Source organism: Siphateles boraxobius, unplaced genomic scaffold (genome assembly GCF_051911475.1).
Source record: "Siphateles boraxobius isolate OS27281-9 unplaced genomic scaffold, OSU_SipBor_1 7, whole genome shotgun sequence".
Taxonomy (NCBI): Eukaryota; Metazoa; Chordata; class Actinopteri; order Cypriniformes; family Leuciscidae; genus Siphateles; species Siphateles boraxobius.
The window spans coordinates 18,933,562-18,950,745 of record NW_027509197.1 but is presented as its reverse complement, the minus strand read 5'-3'; the positions used below and the strand labels follow the sequence as shown (position 1 = coordinate 18,950,745).

Below are 17,184 nucleotides of genomic sequence, written 5' to 3'. Positions count from 1 at the left end.
TGTTTGTTTAGTCTATGCACATTAACTGCACAGGACTTAAGTAGCTTTTAGTGTAATTTGACGTTAAGAGGCACAATTTATGATATCATTATTGTCATATTCCATTGCTAATTTAAAATATATTATTCTAACAATCTTGATAAACAGTTTTTAAAAATAATAATACATTTTATTTGTAAAAAGCCTTTATAAAAAAAAAATTATACATCCAGCTCAATACAGGAATAAACAAATTGATTAAAGTGCTCCTAGTATGCTATATTAAAGGTTCCTAATTCTGTTTTGGATGTCTCCTACAACAGGTTTACATGCATCCAAAGGAAAAAAGAAAAACCACAATAATTGTCTCATTATATACACTGCACATCACCTCATTTCGAGTCTGCAAACTGTTTGTTCGAAGATTCAGTCTCTCTAGACCCCTCCTTTCCAAAAGCCTACTCTGCTCTGATTGGTCAGGCGGCCCAGTCTGTTGTGATTGGTCGACCGCTTATAGCACGTGTCAAAACGATCATTTCCATATCACAATTTATGTTCCAAAGGCTTCCTCTGCGTATGATACATAGTGACATGAACAGGAATGATGGCATCAGTTTTTCCCTATCAATTCCAGCGTGAGTCTTCATCCTTTTGAAGTGCATTCAAATGGATTTGCAGCACTGAAAAGAGCGTCTCCTCTGCATTTGTTGGCAACATGAACCAAACTCTTCCAGGCCTTGGAAACTACAGTATTTGAAGGCGAGTCAAAGTAGACATTGTTCGCAGGCAGCCAATGAAGACCATAACCTGGCATTATGCAAATCTGTTACATTGTTACGTAGGTACATAACAGGAAGTGAGACTGGAATAGCTGATGACTCATTTCGGCAGACCAGAATTTATTATTTCTTTTAGGAGACAATAACTTCATTTGTCATGCACTTTGATCTTTTAAACTTTGCAGACCTTTTACAGTCACAAACAGCTATATTATGCACTGCATGCAAGGTAATATTCGAAAAAGCATAATAGGGGCACTTTAATCATTATAAACCAGTTTAAAAAGATGAGTTTTAAATTATTTCTTAAAGTTGGCAGTAATATTTCAGACTTCCCCTACTGAAGCAAATAGGAGCTGTACTTGCCTGTTATCATACACCTGCCTTTAGTGTTACAGAGATGCTAGTTCAGTAAACTGACTTGACTTAAAGGTACTTAAGAGCCAAATTGTGCAGTCATTTTGTTTTTTTGGGTGAAGACATTTGTCGGGCCTCCACCCTGAGTGTTTGTGTATCTATTGTGTAATAAATGATATTCGCTTAAAATAAATGATATTCACTTAAATACTGATACAGGCAAATTATCAGTGCTGGTACTACTCGACCTCAGTGCTGCATTTGACACTGTCGATCACAAAATACTTCTTGACAGGCTGGAAAACTGGGTCGGGCTTTCTGGGATAGTCCTAAAATGGTGCAGGTCATACTTAGGAGGCAGAGGTTATTATGTGAGTATAGGAGACCATAAGTCTGAGTGGACATCCATGACATGCGGAGTCCCTCAAGGCTCAATTCTTGCGCCACTCCTATTAAACCTGTACATGCTCCCAATGAGCCAAATAATGAGAAAGAACCAAATCGCTTACCACAGCTATGCAGACGACACACAGCTCTACTTATCCCTATCGCCTAACGATTACAGCCCCATTGACTCCCTTTGCCAATGCATTGATGAAGTAAACAATTGGATGTGCCAAAACTTTCTTCAGTTAAACAAAGACAAAACTGAAGTCATTGCGTTTGGAAACAAAGATGAAGTTCTCAAGGTGAACGCATACCTTCAGTCTAGGGGTCAAACAACTAAAAATCAAGTCAGGAATCTTGGTGTGTCTCTGGAGTCAGACCTTAGTTTCAGTAGTCATGTCAAAGCAATAACTAAATCAGCATACTATCACCTGAAAAATATTGCAAGAATTAGATGCTTTGTTTCCAGTCAAGACTTAGAAAAACTTGTGCATGCTTTCATCACCAGTAGGGTGGATTATTGTAATGGACTTCTCACTGGCCTTCCCAAAAATACCATAAGACAGTTGCAGCTCATACAGAACACTGCTGTCGGGATTCTGAGTGGAACCAGAAAATATGAACACATCACACCAGTCCTCAGGTCTTTACACTGGCTGCCAGTTACATTTAGGATTGATTTTAAAGTATTATTACTGGTATATAAATCATTCAATGGCCTAGGACCTCAACACATTGCAGATATGCTCACTGAATACAAACCCAACAGATCACTCAGATCATTAGGATCACATCGGCTAGAAATACCAAGGGTTCACTCTAAGCATGGCGAGTCCGCTTTTAGCTACTATGCCAGCCGCAGCTGGAACCAGCTTCCAGAAGAGATCAGATGTGCTCCTACAGTAGTCACATTCAAATCCAGACTCAAAACACATCTGTTTAACTGTGCATTTACTGAATGAGGACTGTGCAACTGTTCGTCCGACTGTTTGTACTGTATTTTATTTTATGTTTTAATTATTCTGATTTCATTTGATTATTTCTGTATTTTATCTTTTATTCTAAACTGTTTTAATTATTCTTATTTCTTTTGATTATTTTAATTTCTTCTATGTAAAGCACTTTGAATTACCATTGTGTATGAAATGTGCTATTTAAATAAACTTGCCTTGCCTTGCCTTGCCTATCTAGCCTCTGTTGGGAGGCTCATTGCATTAGATTGCTTTCGAACACATGCTGTCTGGCCTTATGTTCGTCACTTACATGTTTCTTTATCTCTGTGGTCTTTTTGCTCCTTCGTATGCCTGCCCCTCTCTCACCGTGTCCCTTACAGTGTCCTTTTCTCCCCCGCTTTGTCTTAAGTTAACCCTAGAATGGAACCAAAAAACCTACACGAATACATAAAGAAAAATGACCTGTATTGGAATTAATGGTTTTCTTCAAAAACAGAAGTGTTGTTGTGACCATAATAATAATAATAGATGATACACAAAAGTTGTAATATAACAAACATGTTTATTTGTTCACTTTCCTTTTAAACTGTATGCATTACAAAAGATGACATTTATTATTTTTAAAATGTATTTTTAAAAAGAACAAACTCTAAACTAATTTAGGCATGGCATATTTGTAGATTAAAACAAAATATTAGAAAAATCCCAGCATGCCAGGTCATTTTGACCCCCTTTATGGATTATAGGGTTAAACTGGTATCTGTAATATTATTTGAATTTTATTTTCGAAAACACACTTTGTAATGTCATTTTTTTTCCTGTTCACTGGACTGTTATTTTTCTAATCTATAACCGCTAATAAATCAGAAGTCTCACATATTCACAGGAAAAAGCTTACTTCTGTATTGAAACCTAAGGTGGATAAGGAGGCAGACGGATAGCCAGTATCTTTTGGTTTATACATAACAGCTGTAAACCATGATTTGCTACTTCTACTTGCTAGTTGCAGGTGATATTTATAATTTAGGTGGTTGGGTCAAACTCTTTCTAGAGCTCATCTGATTGGACAAAAATCTGTGTAGTGCAGGATGAATCATCATTATCTTTATTCTATATTGGTTCCATCCTGTTTCGGTCCATAGCTTTTTAAATGCAAAAACACCAGTGTGAACGGCGCATTAGGCATTATGGGACAGCTGTGTAGTTTGCATAATTCAGTTTTCTGCAAACAAGAAAAGGCTTGTCTAATGCTATTTTTTTTATCGTTGCTAACTTTGAAAATATCAAACTTTTTCTGCCGTGGAATGGGGCAGGTATGTGTATTATATCTATCATCATGCTTTTCAGCTTTTTCAAGGTCCTTTCATTCAACACAATGCTACTTCAATCCTGCTCCTCTGACCTGCAAGTGAAAAGCTTTTTTGTTGTAGCTGAAGTGTCTGTCTGCTCATTTAACAGTTAGTGTGTCAGAGACTCATTGCTTGCCCTCAATTTATTTCAATTAACTTTTCTATCATAATCACCAGTTGTTTTTCCTCAAAGTGCTAATGCACTCCTTCCCCTCAAGAGGTAAAGTTAAAAGGACTAAACCGCAGGGTCTCTGCAAAACAGGCATTTCTCGAGGCATGCTGGGTGCCGCCTGGGGCTGGCCAGCCTTTCTCACTATTGCATCATGCCAGGCCAAAAGATTGATTGAACACTTGAAGCTGTAAAAATGTCAAAAAAGGAAAAGGTTTAAAAGCGGGTAATATCCATTTCACTCTCTCTCTCTTCCTACTCCTCCTATCATTTTTTTTTTCTATTTTTATTTCGAGATCATCTCAATGCTTTGCTCTTCTGAGATTTCATTCCATTTTTCTGTTCGGGTGTCTCGGTTGCATTTTTGTCACTCAGTCTTTTCTATCACTCTCCGTCTCAGGTGTGCTAGTTGTGGATTATTTTTATCAAAGAGAATTCAAGTCGCATTCGACCTTAGTTGAATGAGAAAAATTTTAGTTGGAAAACAAATCTGTCACTGCTCAAGGACATTAGATCAAAGATTGGCCCTTGCGTTTCAAACCTACAACTTTTTGGTTATCGACCCAGATCTTTAACCACTATGGCACTCCATACCCATATATGAATATTTGTCATATCAATCCTTCCATTATTCATATATAACTTTTCACAATAACTAACTACGGTGAGTGTTTTTCTGAATGAGTCATTGAATTATTTACTTGACTGATTCATTCAAAATCACTGATTAATTTGGGAACTAAATACCGTGTGTTGTGGGTTGTATTTGCTTTGACTTTGACCAACAAAAATGGTACCAAACAAATTAATGTGGTCTACACCAGATGCGAGCGACGATTCATTAGTAAACAGAACCCATTATAATCATTGAATACTGTCTTTTGCAATGCAACAAGTCACCAACAGTAAACAGATGACCCATTCTATTTCTGGTTTCCTCCACACTCTTGCATTTCTGACACAAAGGTCAAATGGATTAGGATGGTTTGCTTCACGTCCAGTGTAAACAGCTTCAGGAGCTGTTCACACATTATTTGTGCATTCCACTGCACTATACTTTTCTATTGATTTTCTATGCATACATGCACTAGAAGGACGTGTTTGACAGAGTTTCATGTGCTTTGAAAAGATGTGGCGTGCAAGTAAAAAAAAAGTTAAAAACATATCCTATAGACTTTGCATTGTTTTCCTTTCACCTTGTGTTTTTAAACACAATACACACACAAATTTTAATAAAATATATTGTATATATATATATAATTCTAAAATGAACTTAAATTTTACATGTGGCAAAAAAAATCTATATATTCATTAATGTCTGTCTTTTTCCTTTTTGCTGTATTCCACTCATTTCTATTCATCCAGTATAATCATCTCCTGTAGACCTAGTTTTTCCCTTTTTCCTCCTATTTCACTCCACTCTCTCTGGATCTCTTGACAGTGTTGGCTCAGAGCTCTCTTATCCTGCATAATATTGCTTCTCAGCCGATAAAACAGCGAGTACAAATCCCGCTCCAGAATCGATGGGCACAGTTATTTCAGTGACCCCCGCCAACCAACTGGCTTCCAGCCAAACAGTCCCTCAGCCAACATGTGAGCTGACAGGCCACTGCAGCCCTGCACTGTACCTGCCTCCCCAGGGGCCAGACAGACCCTGCCTACTGGACCAGACACAGTGTGTCTCTGTGTGTCCAGGTGCATATGTGTGTGCGGTCTGGTCAATCTCTTCCAAAATACCTGCGTGAGGTTTGGAACAGCTTCATTTTCCACCAGGCCACCCAGTGATTTTAAACGACCTGCTTTTCATGAAGTCAAGCTTTAGTGGGTTTTAAAGAGATTCACTGGAATATTTGAGAAGTTTTTTGGTGCATTGAAGTATATTTTCTTTTGTCTTTCATTTTGAATAATTTTGTTGGTCATAATTCTTGGGATGACTGATAATAAAATTATTTCTGATACAGATTTAATAAATTTAAATCTGAATTAATTAGAGTATTCATTATGTTATGGCCAATATTAAAAATCGTTTTCACATTGATGTGTAAATAATCTGTATTGTTGTTGTTGTTATTATTATTATTTCTGTCAGATCAGTTTAAAACCACTAAATAATGTTGTTGTCGTTTTCTTCTATTTTTTTTATAACATTTTTGCCTATATTGTGCAAACCTAAATTTCCTCTTTAACATGATAACCTTTTATAAACAAACAACCTGAAACCATAAATTTGCAAATGTTTCACGGTATTTGGTGATATATTCCTCCCTGGCGTTTTCTTACATTGTAATCTTTTTTTCCACTGCTTTGGGAACGTGGGCAGTGTAGTTGGCAGACTGTATTTCGACCCTACGGAGCTCACAGTAGCTTAATTCGCATTCAGAACACACAATTCTTATTCTCTGCTGTAAGCTCATCTAAAACTCCCAAAATAAAGCGGTGCTAAAACATCACAATTAAGCTGTGAGAGATATGTAGGTCAGTTTCATGCTTAATTATTATTCTTGCATAATATAATACAACATATTCTTAAAGAAAGACTCCTTTGTTCCCATTTCATGCTATACTTACATAAAATATGAATTGTATGTTATTATATTTTTAAGTACTCGTAATATTAATACCAAGTGTGTTTCAAAGAATGTTTTATTATTTATTGATTTTTATTATATTTAAATTATACAAATGACATAATCAGATAGTTGTAATACTAAAAACGTATAATATGTAATTGTGTTTATCCAAACATTTTTTGTTACTAATGCTTGTAATCTTTGACTTGAATTTTGGCCCCACGTTTTCTTAATATAATATTGTTCTCATATATTTTCTAATGCATAAATTCCCTTCTTTTTCAGTGCAACAACGATTATGTTCCTGTGTGTGGCTCCAACAACGAAAACTATGAAAACGAGTGTTTTCTGCGGAGAGACGCCTGCAAACAGCAAACCGAGATCCTGGTGGTTTCTGAAGGATCCTGTCCAGCTGGTACGTTCAGTCGTGGGTTTGGTGCGTATGTCTCTTGAAGGTTGATCCACAGCCTAATCATTTGCCAATTAAATTAATTAACTGTAAATATGAAGTTATCAGATTTAGAAGAATTTGAATTTATTCATCCCTGTCAGTGTGGTCTGAAACAGACAGAGAGTTATATCTGTGTTGTGTTAAACATGTTATACTTCAGTCAGACAATACCCTTAATACCTTTAACAGGCTAGAGCTGTGTATTACTGATTTGTGTAAAATTTTGCTGTTTTGAAACCTGGTGAGCTGCATTCTGAGCTTTTTAAGGCATGGATGCTGTTCCACAAGACTGGATTGTTGTTAAAAATGATTTCAGATAAACATCCCCCTTTTTCCATTTATATTATGTTCGTGATTGTGAATGGGTGTTGCATGTTTAAGGCAAATCAAAAACCAAATGATACGAGCGAGAGTGTGCTCTGTGGTCAGTTAATGGTATATTGCAGAGAGTAAAGCAGATGTTTGGTGCTCTGGGAGTTGCTGAGTCAGACTCCATTAAACAGTGCCTAAACACACTGAAACCTCTAAAAATGATCTCTAGGGAGGAGAGAGAGTGTGGGGGGCGAGTATTTGCTTATGGAGCATCCAGAGAATGAAATGTTCTCTTCTCGTCGTGTGTGCCTGTTTGTGTGTATACAGGTAAAGTCATAATTCAGTCCCAGCAGGATGTTGGTTCTCATTTATTCCTGAATGTGCGAGCATTTACTTGTCTGTAGGTGCTCTGTAAGGTAAAAAGCTAATTTACTGAAACAAGCTGCATAAAACAAGAGTCTTTGTCTCTGTGACTGTGATGCTTGAATGGTGTCACTGAATCATCTCTTATCATCTCTCTGTTTGGCTGTCTCTCTCTCTGAACACTTTCCTGTCATCTTTTGCTTTTATTTCACTCTTTATGTTCATGCATTGAGTGTACATCAGACCAGTCTGGTTTAAGTACCTCATGGATATAAATCTGAAAATAAAGCTACAATTGCAGGTGTGATCTTGTTTACTTCAAAAGTGTCTCTCTAAAATATATATATTTTTATATGTCTTTCAATGGTTTGATTCCAAGAACCTCACAAATCGGACAACTAGTTCTTCTGAATTGCTTGTAACAGCTTGGTACGTTGTAAATATTTCTTAATTTCCTTTGTTTCCTTGGCTGTTGAGTAATCTAATTAACTACATATATTTTTGCAGAGACAAGTTAAGTTCCTAAATGAAGATCATTTAAATACATTACAATATTGTGACTGCGGACTTGCAGTCCTTATTATGAAATCCATGTACAGGTCAGAGTTTTAATTGCTTAAATTATTTATATATTTTTATAAAGTTATTTACATTACAATTCAAAATTTTGTTTTGGGAAGATTTTTTTTTTTTTTAAGAGATTTTTGTAAAAACAGTAATATTGTGGAGATAAAAAAATATTTTGTAATATTATAAATGTCTTGACTTTCATGTTTGATGTTTGAAATTCTGACTATGTTCAATTCAGATTTAATAGTGCATTTTACATGCATCATTATGTCAAGGATTGAATTATGTGCTTAGAAAAAAAAATCCTAAATGATTTCTGTCCAAAAAGAGCTTAATGTTAGACCAAAATAATATACCCGCAGCCAGATGAGTTTTTCACACTTTCAGCCCTGAGGGCGTTGAGGAAAGAGACAGAGAAATGGACTGCCTCACTGTTCTGATGCCTGTACCAGCTCATCTAACTCTTTGACACTGATTTCCTCTCCACTAATTCCCTGGCAAATGATCCAACGCCTGACAGATGACCTACAGAGATAAGTGAAGTGTATCACACTCTGCTATTTTCTTTATTTCTCCAAGGCTGGTTGCAACTTGGCTCCTCTGTCTTCATTCATACATCAATATCTTAACTGAAAGTGAGCACCTTCATGCACCAGGAAATACAACATTGATTGTAATAACCGGAGAAAGTATTAAAGGCGTCAAATCGCATCATATTACATTTTTATAGTATGTCATATGTTCCACTCTTTGTCTGACTCTTAGTATTAAATGCTGCCCCTCCTTTTAAGAAATGCCATTGGCATGTACACATGGACAGTCATGTATTAAAGCATTCATCTGTCTCAGTTTTTTTTTTAGTTTTTTTTTTTAGTTAAGTCAGACTGCAATTGCTTAATCATTACACAGCTTTACAGATATGCATTTATTTGTATGTCCACTAACGGCCATGAGTTTGGAGTCAGTAATATTTTAAAAATGTTTTTGAAAGAAGTCTTCAGATTTGGTTCTGTGTTTGGTGCTCTCCATGGTGCTGAATACCATTCCGCATGTGTTGAATGACGCTGAATGGCATCAAAAGCGCCAATGTGCTTGTCAGTTACAATCCTTCAATTCAAAGTATTGTAAGCATTAAAAGTTTAGGTAATATTTAAAGTCTACTAGTTATTAATCACTAAATTTAGCTGTAATCCTATTCACCAACAGTCCCTTCCAATACTGTTTGGTGAAATCCTGTTATTCCCTTGCCCACTAAGTAATTTCTCCTCCATTACTGTGTTAAACCTCTCCTCCATCACACTTGGCTACTAAAATGCTACTAGAGTGTTGCTTAGTTTCCCCAAATGAGTCCTTGATGTGCTCCGCTGACACTGTGCCAAATATTGAGAAGTATCACAGAGGTGAGTAGATGTTTCTCTCTCTTTTCTGGCATTGATAAGTGGGCTATTTACCTCACAAACGGTAGCGAGTTCACCGCTGTGTTGCTGTAAGATCAGTGTGAGTAATGCACTGATTAAGGAGACGGGCCAGTGCTTATATTGAGTTTTCAGTGCGGCACAGGGCAGCTAGCCATTAGCTTAGTGGCGCGTAACTGTAGAGAGGAGTAGGCACTTCATTTTCGACATTAGAAATGGAGGTTAAGATAGCCTTTCTGCATAATCGTACTCCACGTAGTGCTAAAGTAGCTTTCTACATGCAGGGAGTATGCTTCATATTCCAAGAAATATCTATTTCTTTCTCAAAACATTCACATAAACTGAGGACTGCAAGCTCAACAGGTTGTTTTATCAGTTATTCTTTGTGCCTGGTACTGATGTTACTTGATGTATATGTCGGTCAAGCGTGCTGTTCTTGAAATAGGTAATTGTGTGTTGTAACAGCGGCCGTGGCATGTTAAATCACCGCTGCATTTGTCTCTGCTGACAGAGACCATCTGCCTCTGAGCCACAAGCTCAAGTTTTGCTCTACCCCTGGCATCGTGGGAGCCCGATGGAAAAGTGCCAAGTCATCTCATCACACATTCTTCCTAATAAATGACAAAGGCAGAGGAGATGCGTAACCCGCTGATACCTCTGAATGAGAAGCAGGTCTCTTACTCTAAATAAGACTCCTGCCATTGTTTCATGCCCGCAGACTCAGCAGAGTCCAGTCTCACAGGAAGAAGTGTGCCGAGAAACAGGCTGTTCGTCTCGCTTTACTTCCATCCTCACTGTGAAATAGTCTTTTTGATGTACTAGGGAACTTCATGATTTTTTGAGTCTGTGGCAGGTTTTCCACTTTTTTGATCCAATGCTTCAGGACAGATTCATTGGTTCTGTATAATGCTTTTATGTTTCTTTTAGGTCTTCAGTTTCTATCAGGAATTTTGAATTGAATACAAAGATGGAAAATTATAATTGATGATTTATTTTTATGCATTACACTCCTTTAGTTGTTGATTGTAGACAATATTTTAAATAGTTTTTACACTATAAAGCCATATAGATATCATATTTAAACATAGCTTTCTAATATTTATTTAGATATATTTATTTCAGTCATCTTTGTTATTAGTTTTATGAAGTCATACAAAAATAAAACATGATCATCAAAACATTACATTTCATTTATACTGTATAAAGCCTGCTCGCTGTTATAATGAAAATCAATTGGATTTTAAAATGTTCTTGCTAACATGTTAATTAATTATTTTCGATAAATGTACATATTATTTGTCTAAATTTTCAATATATAGTTTGATTACAAAAATATTTTTTCTGACTATTATTTATATGCCAGGCTTTAGAGAGTTAATATAAGTCATATTTGCTAATTGTTTGCACACACACTGGTGATACTGTTGTGCAACCATATCAAATATAGGCTACAGGTGAAAGTATTTTATCAGGTTTAGACCAATTTCTTTGTATTAAAACCAAAGCTGAGCGTTTTATGTCCAGATGGCCAGAGAGCATCTCTCAGATGGCCAAAGACAGATTGTGTGCGACGTGTCTCTGATTCAAGAACGTAACTGTCAGGCAATTAGAAAAACTGACAGCAAATAAATCATTTTGATCTTCTGTGTGTGTGGTTCCGTAGGTTATTTTCTTTTTTTTAATCTGAAGGAAAAATAGAGCATTTTATTCTGTCTAAGGACAGGATGGTATCTATCTTGAGGATGGTATTTATGCTTGATCTAACACATAGTCATACACAGGTAAATGTATTTATAAAGCACATTAAAAACAACAGTAGTTGACCACTGAGCTGTATAAAATATTGCTAAAAATAGACGTAAAATGCATATAAACAATTTAGACTAGATTGCAATAGAGTATATATATATATATATATATATATATATATATATATATATATATATATATATATATATATATATATATACATATATAAAAAGCCTGGGTAAAAAGAAGAAATTAATCTGAGGGAAACCGGAAGACTATCCTTCCCTCATTTTCACTTGAGTGTCATTTTGTACCTTTATATCCAGTCAGAGGAGATACTGTAAGGGGGTTCTGTTGTTAATGGTTCTCCAGAATTTTAAATTGTTCTGCACCCCACAAAAAAAAAAAAAAATAGGAACCGATCACTGAAAGGTTCTTTGTGAAAACCAAAATATTTCTTCTATGGCACCACTGAAAAAAAAATAAAAAAAATAATACTTTTTGGAGTGTTGTGTCCACAAATAATGGACATAAAAAGAAATATCAAATAGATCAATCAAATTATCAAATAGAAACCATCAGAAAAGATACTGTATTAATCAATTATTTCAATCTTTTAGTTTATTGTAATTCATTTAAATATTGCTGTATTGTGACAGATTTCTTTTTAAGCTACAATTGTTTCATGTGGTCTCTCCGTTAACATGAAGCCTTATAAATGGCTTGTATAAGAATGATAAAGAACTAGAAAATTCTTTCTAAATTAGTTTTACATGCAGTAAAATCTGTATGAATTTTGAGCCTTGGTGGATTCGCTTAAATGATATAAAGACTTTGGAGAAGACATTGATCTAATGATCTGCTTTTTGTGTTTTATAGAGGCTGGTTCAGGATCAGGAGATGAAGGTAAGGCAGACCAGCTCAAAAATGTTCCCATTTGGACACATGAATTTGTGTGCATGCTGCTCATTAAATCACTCTGCACTTGTTTACACTTCCCCACAAATGATGCTCATAAACACACACTCACTTCCTCTCGGCCTGTCAGCAGTTATCTGCTCTCCTCCACAAGCCGCCCACTGAAACTGAGATTCAATTACGCCCACTCACGTATTGTTCAGAGAAACAGAATTATTACACTCTTCCCCCAAAGTGCAATGTCTGACTGACAGTAGAACAGTCTGTGGCTCGAGCTGTATATTAGCTTTGCTTGAAATGTGTCACTCTTCTTTGATTTAATCTCTCGCTCTTCCAGTCAACCCTTTTATTCCTCCCTCTTTACCGAACAGGCCACATCCACTAATTGAGTAGTGTAACCTCCCCCTATACTACTGCTTATTGTGGTCTTATTTTGCCAGCCATTTCCTGTTTGCTCGATGTGGTCTGTGCTTTTTGCAAATAGCAGCAGCTTGGTTGGTATTTGTGTCATTTGGACAGGACAATTTTCCCTGAGGAGGTTAGGTAAATTTATATTTCACAGTACTTGGAGTTTTTAGAGAAATTGAATCCCAACCCGGATAGGAATGTCTGTGATTGAACACTGTAACTAAAGCTAAATATCTTGTTGTGCTCCCTGTTCTATCTTCAATATAAAATGAATCTTTTGCTAAATTTTAATTGGTGGTGGGTCAATTGTGTCAGAACATGAATTGCAGTAGCAGCATCAGGTATGAGATTCTCACATTAATTTCTCCCTTAATTGTATACATCCTTATAATTTCACATATACAGTGCCTAGCATAAGTGAACACACCCATGCTAAAGTTGACTAAAAAGAGGAATAAAAAATCATCTTTTGGAAATTGATCTTAATGCCTTAATTTAAATGAGGAAAAATCCAACCTTTAAGGACACCAATTTTCTTTGTGTATGAATAATGTATCATAAATTAATTAATGTTCTTCCTTAAAATACAGGGTGCATAAGTCAGGACACCCCTATGTTAAATTCCCATAGAGTCAGGCAGATTTTTATTTTTAAAGGCCAGTTATTTCATGGATCCAGGATAATGTGCATCCTGATAAAGTTCCCTTGGCCTTTGGAATTAAAATATCCCCACATCATCACATTCCCTTCACCATACCTAGAGATTGGCATGGGGCACTTTCCATAAGATCATCTCTCAATGCAAATCATACCAGCTATTAGCCTAGTTGAAATAAAACCATGCCAATCTCTAGGTATGGTGAAGGGAATGTGATGATGTGGGGCTTTTTTTAATTCCAAAGGCCAAGGGAACTTTATCAGGATGCAAAGTATCCTGAATCCAAAAATCTGCCTACCTCTATGGGAATTTAACATCGGGGTGTCCTGACTTATGCAACCTGTATTTTAAGGAAGAACATGTATTTATTCACGATACATTATTCATTCACAAAGCAAATTGGTGTCCTTAAAGGTTGGATTTTTTCCTCATTTTTTAAATTAAGGCATTAAGATCAATTTCCAAAAGATGATTGTTTATTCCTATTTTTAGTCAACTTTAGCATGGGTGTGTTTACTTATGCTATCCACTGTACACTACCATTTAAAGGTTTGGGGTCAGTAAGATTTTTTTAATGTTTTTGAAAGACGTCTCTTATGCTCACAACACTCTAATAGTGGGTAGAAAAGTGATTATTTAATGCAATATTCTCAAGATGATACTCTAATAGTTAACGTTGGCTTCAGTTCAATAACAATATAAAAGCCAATTATTTTGCAAACATCTTGTTGTCTTTAAAATATTGCACTTAACATTTTCTTACACAGTATAAATGGGTGTTTATAATAGCAAGCTTTATATTTGGGTTCCATGACAAAAGTTTATAAATCCTGGTTTAGAAAACTTCTCCTTCTCCGAATAGTGCTTATGAAGGACTTATCATGAACGTCTCATTTACCAAGTATCCCAAATAAGAATGTGTAGATATTTGTTAGACAAATGCCTTAATGTTAGTAGATGACAATAAATAACTCCACAGACCAGAAAAATAGATTCAATACAGTGAACGTGGAGAAGACAAAATGATGAGGGGAGAGGAGAAAATATGGATAGAGAGACAAAAGAAGAGTGATAAGAGACCGGAGAACGTGCACATCGATAAAATGGGTGGAGAAAGGAAAGGAGAGGGAAAGAGAAATGGAAGGCTGATAAAGAGAAAGATAAGTAAAGAGGAGGAAGAGAAAGATGATGGCAATAAAGGCTAGGGTAAATTATTGCAGTTTATGGACGGAACAGAAAGGGAGTGAGAGAGAAGGGCATTAAGGTAAGCACAGAATTATCGATGTGATAAAAATCAAATGTATTTCAATGGCTGCAGATTAATCATATGGGTCGCCCACTGGGCCTGGATGTTGCTGGTCACTTATGCCAATGCACAGAGAGAAGCTTCTCAGGCTGTTTGAGTGTGAAGGCTACATGCAGCATAACACTATTTACATTCTAGACTAATGAAATATAGAGAAACATATGATTTTTGTGGTTGATGGCAAGAGATAAGGCTGTTTGCTGATTATCAAACATTTCATAGCAGTTGATATTAATTCTGATTCTAATGAAGTTTATTCACCAAGTTAGTAATATATTATGATTCTCATCACCAGGTCTTTATAGCGCATTTGCACACAAAAATTGCTTTACTTGAATACACAGATAGTTATTGGAAATGGCCATTAATGGAAAAGCATGCTGTTTGGAATCAGATGGTGAAGCTATGCCATCTAGTAGCAGGTGCTAATGGGCGGATTTGAAGGGAGATTTGAAGAAAGACTGCGAGACATTACAAAAGAGAAAAGGTCAGAGGAATATCACTGGAAAAAGAAGGGTTACGATCAGGCAAGAGCATTAGGACCTGTGTTAATATTAGAAAAGCTTTCAAGCACTGGAGAGACCTGAGGTTGTGTTGTTTCTGCCCCATACGTGAGTAACATTGGTTTTTAGTGTGTGCTGCTGGTGACTAACAATGAACTCTTGCTTGTATGTACTCGTGTACTGTACGTTAATTTTTAAAAATTTGCGAAGATTTATTTTGCTTATTTTTGATTTATTTTGCTTCTGCTATGATAAAGAGACATCCACTCTTGCATTGTGTGTTTTTGCATTCTGGGGGTGGAGCAATGGAGGGAGGTGTTTTTTTTATTTCATTTTTTTATTTCAGATATCAACAGTGTTCAACAATGATTTTCAGAAATCACTTCACAGACAGGGTTTAGATTAAGCCAGGAGTAAGCTAGTTAAAATAGGACATTTAAGTATCTTATATAAACATCCCTTAGGAAATAAAAAAAAACATTACTGGTGTGCATCTTGAGACAAAACAAAGGCATTGACATTTTAAGATATCTCAGTACAAGTTGCTTTTAGTTAAGACAGCTCAAACATGCATTTTAGTCTGAGACTATTGGCTTAAACCTTGTCTGTGAAATTATATTTTCGTTGTTGTTTAATTTAATTGTAGTCCTAATGTTTAAGATAGTCCTGGAAAAATATATTACCTAAGAATTGTCATTAGATCTCAAAAGCCCTTTATCACACTTCCGCATTTGAAAAGCGGAAGCTTCAAATAGGAGCGTAAAAAAAAACTTCCGTTGCTGCCTACATCAATGGTTGTGTCCATAGCATGTGATTGTTGGGATTTATTTATATAAAATTCAGCACAGATACTTCTGAAGACACCAACATCCGACACATATTTCGGGATTTAAAAGGGGACGCTCAAGCTATACTCTGTGTATGCACAATACTTATGTCAGGTCAGGACACAGACTCAAACTGCAGGCAACAAAAGGTTTTCTTTTTCTTCAAAAATAGGAAACACAAAAGCCTGTCAATAATCCAGACAGGAACTCAAAACAAACTGAACAAATTCAGAGGAACTCCCAGGGTAGCGTCTTCTGTAGATTGACACAACGTCTGAAGAGCCAGAACAAGACTGTGTAGCGCAGAGGGGTGGGCTGAAGAGGCGGGGGCCGAGGCAAGGCGGGGCGGGGCGGGCTGGCGGCTCTCAGGTAGCACGTGAAGCAGGACAGAGAAAAATAGGGCTGTGCAATTAATCGAATTTCGATTTCAATTTCGATTTTGGCTCCCAACGATCTCCAAAATAGTACAATCGAGTAAAAACGATTATTTTGCCATGTCTTGTGTTCTGAATGACTCGCACATCCGCCCCTCCCGAAGCCATAAACTCTCTCAGCCTATACAGTCATAAATTGCAAGCACAATAAACTTCACAATAATTAGCTAATAGACTGGAGAGAGACCATAGACGTCTCTCGAGCTGTCGCGTTCTCTTTCTGCTCAATCACTGTAGCGCCTCAGTTCAAGCGAACGGCAGCGCGCACGCACATGACCTGATTATATGTTCCGCTTTACAGCACGAAACAAATTGAGAATGAACACAGGGAGAGACATTAACACTTGTCTGCTTGTCCGGGATAAGGGAATTTTTAAGTTTCAAGTGAAAGAGTTTTACTTGCCCGACCGATCAAAACACGAGATGGTTTTGATCTTATACAGTCAGTGTTAAAAGAGATTGGTAATAGATAGTTTCTGGAAGCTGCGCTGCCCGTCTATTTGTGAGAGAGACATTAGTGGAGAAATCAAAACTAATGAGCCTAAGCGCTGATTTATACTTCTGCGTCGGACCTACGGCGGAGCCTCTACGCTATAGACTACGCGTTGGTTTTCATTTATACTTCTGCATCGTTGTCCGCTTTGACGCGCAATTACACATGCAGAGGGACCATGTGAAACGCGAGGGAGGGGTTCTAGCAGACCAATTACAGCACTTGCGTCCGCGT

At 36.6% G+C, this 17,184-nt stretch overlaps 1 protein-coding gene across 3 annotated transcripts in view; it reads left to right on the top strand.

The window, feature by feature from the left end:
• tmeff2a (transmembrane protein with EGF-like and two follistatin-like domains 2a) overlaps nucleotides 1-17,184 on the top strand; it is a 67,081-nt gene that overhangs the window by 22,340 nt on the left and 27,557 nt on the right. For 2 of the 3 annotated variants that reach the window (XM_077216243.1, XM_077216244.1), the window contains exons 3-4: nucleotides 6,829-6,958; nucleotides 12,283-12,309. In XM_077216243.1, coding sequence (XP_077072358.1) covers nucleotides 6,829-6,958; nucleotides 12,283-12,309 — 157 coding nt within the window. The remainder of the gene's footprint in view (nucleotides 1-6,828; nucleotides 6,959-12,282; nucleotides 12,310-17,184) is intronic. The other variant, XM_077216245.1, reaches the window with a different exon arrangement.